At 40.3% G+C, this 5,623-nt stretch overlaps 1 protein-coding gene across 1 annotated transcript in view; it reads left to right on the plus strand.

The window, feature by feature from the left end:
- The first annotated feature begins 236 nt into the window (after window positions 1–236).
- Window positions 237–5,623, plus strand: part of LOC116066419 — a 6,241-nt gene continuing 854 nt past the window's right edge. Inside the window, exons 1-18 of the mRNA XM_031322484.2 lie at window positions 237–370; window positions 457–515; window positions 628–714; window positions 800–921; window positions 1,012–1,155; window positions 1,312–1,410; window positions 1,502–1,672; window positions 2,031–2,133; window positions 2,593–2,813; window positions 2,969–3,125; window positions 3,203–3,414; window positions 3,503–3,617; window positions 3,694–3,893; window positions 4,025–4,139; window positions 4,224–4,393; window positions 4,482–4,576; window positions 5,066–5,196; window positions 5,573–5,623. The exon at window positions 5,573–5,623 is cut by the window's right edge and continues 136 nt beyond it. Of these exons, the coding sequence (XP_031178344.1) occupies window positions 348–370; window positions 457–515; window positions 628–714; window positions 800–921; window positions 1,012–1,155; window positions 1,312–1,410; window positions 1,502–1,672; window positions 2,031–2,133; window positions 2,593–2,813; window positions 2,969–3,125; window positions 3,203–3,414; window positions 3,503–3,617; window positions 3,694–3,893; window positions 4,025–4,139; window positions 4,224–4,393; window positions 4,482–4,576; window positions 5,066–5,196; window positions 5,573–5,623 (2,275 nt within the window). The 5' untranslated portion in view covers window positions 237–347. The remainder of the gene's footprint in view (window positions 371–456; window positions 516–627; window positions 715–799; window positions 922–1,011; window positions 1,156–1,311; window positions 1,411–1,501; window positions 1,673–2,030; window positions 2,134–2,592; window positions 2,814–2,968; window positions 3,126–3,202; window positions 3,415–3,502; window positions 3,618–3,693; window positions 3,894–4,024; window positions 4,140–4,223; window positions 4,394–4,481; window positions 4,577–5,065; window positions 5,197–5,572) is intronic.

Here is a 5,623-nt window from a genome sequence, read left to right on the forward strand (position 1 = left end):
AAAACATTTCCTGCAAGATCTATTTTGTGACTTTTTACTGATTTATGTTTGCCCACCTGCATATAGAAGCGCTGTAGATGATCATGGTGACATAAGTCAACTAGGTAAATCAATCTCTTTGCAGTTTATGTTGAGACTCACTTCAGGCCACATGACAAGACACAGGTCCACACAGTCATCCCAATCAGACCGGAATAGGATTCACCTGTGTGTGGTTATATTTGTTAAGCAGGAACATCCCTTATCCTGTCCATAGGTGGAAGCCTGTAGAGTTAATTCCCGTCACAAACTCTTTAAAAAAACGGCAAAAACAGGGACTGTGTCACCAGTGTCCTACCTCTTGTGCCATGGGTTGTTTAGTTGGATTGTGGTTTGTAGTTTTATTTATATCCACTGCTTTCATGTAAGGTTTTGGATTTTTCTTGCTACTTTCATATCATATTCCATCTCTTTCAGGTGGTTTACTCTCCTATTAGCTGTTGTAAATATAAAGGCTCAAAAGAAGCCCTCTATAAGTAAGTTTTTTTTTTTTTTTTATATATATATATAATTTTTTTATTTTTTACAATTTTTGAATGTTTTTTTTTGTACCATATGCTGTTTACTTATATAAATGTTTAATACCAGATATCAACTCAAAATGCTTGGGGAACGTCATGCGTGTGGATGTCGGTCCACTTGGAGGAAATCTTCTTGAAGTGTCCGGTGTCATCAGTAAGCTGACATTTCTGAATTCAGTGTGTTTTTCTTAACTGTGTCTCACTTTCTTTCTTCTAACTGTCCTCTTTTCCATCCTCAGATAACTCTGCAATCCTCTTTACACCAACATTAGCTTCTATGTGTGGCTTCAGCATGAAGATAGACCCTCTGGGAAATGCTATGATTTATGCCTCCCTTCAAAACTGTTTTGCTCAAAATGTGGTAAAAAGACTGGAGATGTAATTTTTATAGAAAAGCACCACATTTTTTGATGTGTTAATCATTTTGAGTCTTATTTCTATGTGTTCGTAGGACGATAAAGCATTCACAACAAAGTTAAATCTTCGTCTGCACGGGAATCGGATGGTTGAAGACGAGCTGTACCAGGTGGCTGAGACCTGCCACTACACTGCCTGGGCCTCCAGGGAAATTGTCTGTGTCCACAACTATATAGAGGCAAGTGAATGCAGCATCACTCTCAGGGGTTATTTTCCAGTCTATATGATAAGTGGCTTTATGTCCCGTATGAGCATCAAGGCTGGTACATTTGATGTCACTGCAGAGGGGTGAGGGGGAGATTGATTATCACTTATGTAGTGTCCTCATTTCTAGGTGTCTGTGAAGAGGTCAGCTCCAGATGATTATGCCCTGCCTCAACATCCCGTCTCAGGGGCTAATTCGATGTTTCGTGATGTTCGACACGCTGCTAAGGTTAGATGAGCTAGTTGCTAGATTGTCTTTTTTTTTTTTAAATGTATATTCTCTTTTTCTGCATAATGTCTTTTTGATATTTGCTTCACAGAAACAACCCATAGATGCAGGATTCAGAATCACAACACTCGTGTTCTTCACTCCCAAGGAGAGGATCATGAATGTCCCTGAGGCCCAGCGCAGAGGTTATGGGATCGTAAACACCCCTACAAGGCTGGTTCTGCGAATCCCAAAGACTTCACCTGAAATGTACACCCAGAATGTAAGTGGGACTGCAGTTCACTAAAATTTAAACAAGCTTTACTTTGGACATCTTGCCCCTCAAGCAGGCTCTGGCTAAATTAGTTGCAGCCCATTAGAGAACTCCCTACTTGCTTACACTTGCAGTAAACTATTGGATCAGATAATTTAATCGGACTGCCTTTTTTAAATGGATTACTTTGTCTGAAATCCAGTTGGCACAGTTAAATACATTAGTAGGCTATTTTATCTATATCCCCCTCAGTATGTTGCATTACCCACATCCTTAGGAGTTCAATTCTCTCTTATGACCACAGTATGCATGAAATGGAGTAAACAAAGCATTTACATACACCATGTTCTGTAATCTCAACCTGCAGGTAGCCGGTGTGCCTATGATGGTGCTTAAAACTTCAGTGAAATTTGAAAAGAAGTGGCTGGTGACTCAAATCAATGCAGAAGCAGCTTGCCCAATACTGGAGGGTAATGTTGGAGAACACTAGGCAGGGCCACAGCTACCACTCTGAGGTTATATCTTTAGTATTTTCTGGGAATTGTGGCTCTTGCATTTGGGGGTTTTAGCAGTTTACTACTGAGCAACTTGCACATAGTGGTTATTTTATTCCCGATTCCAGTATTTTTAGACTTAATATATTTATGACTACAATGAGGCAAACTCATTTCTCCACTAGAATTGATAGAACTGCAGTGTGGAGAAGGCCTTTTTAAGAATGGCACTCTTGCACCTTTTTGTAGGGACATAAAACGGTTATTTGCTTTCTTGCTGAGTTTGATACCACTCCTTTTTTTATATTTAACAGACTGGTATGAGAGTGACTAGATTGATCGTTGGATGTGTCTATAGATCAATAAATCATTAAACGTGTCTATATTGGTCTTTCCTTGGCTAAAGTGCTGTATGCGTTTGCCTTTTGTGTTCAGGTAGTGTTTCTTTCACTCCAAACACAATCAGCTGGATCCTGCCGAGGCACATTGACTCTCTGATTTCCTCTGGTCAATCTAAACTGTTGGAGGTGCACATGGGCGTCGATGGCCAGAGGCTCGACACTGCTGAGATGGCTGCCAGACAATATGTGTTGTCTGTCAATGAGCAACACATCGTCATTGAAATTCCTGTTGGGGCTGTTGGTGGCCACTTTAAGGTCAGATTTACTTATTATAACCATTTTCATATGTGAATGAATGAGGTTGCCCAGCCTGCATGGGCTTACTTTTTACTTTTTTTTTTTATTTGGGGTTGTCAAGATTATAATATAATTTAAGGGAATGCCTTACTGAAGATTTTTGATTTTTGCAGAGTCATGTTCAGGATGGTCAGTACCTCACTACTTATACCATTGAGCTGATGCTCGAGTTGCTCTGGACTGAAGACAACACTCACGAGGACACACGATACAAAGTCCTCCTTCCCATCACGACACCATTTCTGTCTCGTCCTCTGCAAGTTATTGACAGTGAGTCTTCTTATCTTGGTACTCTTGGCCATTTTTGAATATATTGTAAGCTGCCTTCATTCCTCTTTGCTCCACAGACACTGTTCCCAATGAGCAGATATTTAAGGTGCTGCTTGGGCCTTTCATCTCTGATGTGGCACTAATGAACATCACCTTCCCCTATGAGGTTTTGTCGGTGGCGGACAGCAATGTCAGAGGCTTTAATATCCTGCAGCACAAGTCCCGCAACAGCAGCTCAAAGGTCTTTACACTTGAAGTGCCCTTCACGGACCCTAGCGTACTACAAATGGTAAGCTTTACTCCCAACTTGGAAATAACATGCAAAAAATAGTTTGTTTTAATTTTGAGGGCTAATCTTTCTCTGTATTTCCCAACAGACAGAAAAGGGCATTACAGTCTACTCTCTTCACCTGACCTTTGGCTTGCTGGTCCTGCCAGAGTTTGCTCCATTTTCTCTCTCTGCTTATCTGGAAGCTAAAATAGAAGACATAGGTCTGTACTCGGGGATATGATGGATTTATTCATAATAAAATGGGAATTTACTTTTTTTTTTCTCCCCCCTCTGCAGTTCCTCCCTCTGTCTCTGGTGGCTGTGATGATCAAAACTTTTATGTCCTTGTGAAACACGGGACCCACGGCTTCAACTTTCAGACCATAGTAGGAAGACAAGTGTTGACTCCGGACTTGGCTCAGCAGTACGGCTTCATGGACAATGGAACACACTTCAGTTTTAAAGTACCATCTTATGCCCCCATTGTTGCGAAAGAGGTACCATCACAATGGGTTTACCTAACCAAAGTATTGACTGTGCAGGGATTTATCTTGGTGACATTTTGTTGTAGAGATTATCATCCTATTATAATGTGTAACTTATTTTTTTTGTTTGACTAACTTCTCAGGCTGTTAAGGGGTCCTCCATCAGAAGCAGACTCAATGTGGCTCTGAAGAATCCTGAGGCCAACAAAAATATCAAAGAATTCTCTTTGGCTTGCAATTTCTTCTCAACACTGACTGGTTTGTTAGACAAAATGTTTGTGTCTGGGGGTGGGGGCACTAACCTGACTCTGATTAATGTCTGATCCTCCTCCTTTTCTTCAGAGTGTTTTCCTAATGGAACCATGACAGCTTTGGCTATGAAACTGGAGTCAGTTCCCAGTCTAAACCCCAGGCAGCTCACCCTCAGAGACCCCCACTGTGGTCCCTCCTACAGCAATGACCACTATGCTTATTTTGTCTTTACTGGAAACTCCTGTGGGACGACCAGAAAGGTAGCATGCTGTTGAATTATTTTCCTGAATGCAGACTGTTAACACAGAGTGACCCAAAACAATATATATATATATTTTTTTTTCTCAGTTTTTGCCAAATATGATGATGTATGAAAATGAAATCTCTGTGCCAGATGAACTTCAAATGAAAAGGGAATCAAATAAGGATGAACCAGAGTATCAGTAAGTGACTTAAAACCCATGGAGCTAAAATGTGTCAAACAAGTCGTGCCAATGTCCTAGTTTTTCTAACTGAGCTTTTGCTGCATGTCTTAGTCTTAATGTGATAGCAAACTGAGAATCTTGAGTTTTGGACTTTTAGCTGGACAAAACAAGCAAAATATCTCTTTGGAACACTTTATAGACCAATTATAAATCGGAAGATTTATCGGCAGATTCATTGTTTGCAGCCCTAAAGCACATTTATGTCCACCCGGGAGATCTGTGAACTGACACTAAATTTCAAGAAATTACTTAGTGGAAGCTATAGATGCAACATTCATACAAACATGAATCACTCTCTGGTACCATCACAGATAAAACGGAGCCAATGACAAAACCTAAGGGTTATTTTTATTTATTTTTTTGGGGGGGGGGGGGTGTCCCACAATCATCAGTTCTACCCCTACACACACTAAAGTTGTCTCATGGGCTGTCTCTTTTTTTCTAAAGTCTAAAGGTTTCTTGTCATTATGACATCAACACAAACCATGCTGTGGCCTTCCTCACCAGCCCTCGCACAAGTGAACCATATGCTGAAAATGCAAGAGGAGAGTTGCAAGTTGAAATGAGACTTGCTTCAGGTACGGAAAGGGACATAGATCAGATTTTCACTAACCTGCATAATAAACACTTTTGGATATCTTGGGACAGTCTTGCAACTAAAGACGAGACATTTTCAAAATGACTGCATGTTCCTAAATTGGTACTAATGGTTGCCTAAAGCAGGAGGCATTCCCACAAATTAATCTTGGAATTAATCATTTTGTTAAAGTAATTGGACTTCTGACAGTTAATTGACGCATCTTTAAACCTAATCATTTAAATGAAGTTGGCAAGTAGAATGATACTATACTTTCAAGTTGAACTCACTCTCTGCATTATATACCTAGTGTACAGGCCCATTTCTATTGTCTGAATCCATAATAATTTAGTCATGTTCTGTCTCTCTTCACTCAGACGACTCATACAGAGCATTTCACAGCGTAGATGGTCCCATCGCAAAGTACC

This window comes from Sander lucioperca, chromosome 19 (genome assembly GCF_008315115.2).
Source record: "Sander lucioperca isolate FBNREF2018 chromosome 19, SLUC_FBN_1.2, whole genome shotgun sequence".
Classification (NCBI taxonomy): Eukaryota; Metazoa; Chordata; class Actinopteri; order Perciformes; family Percidae; genus Sander; species Sander lucioperca.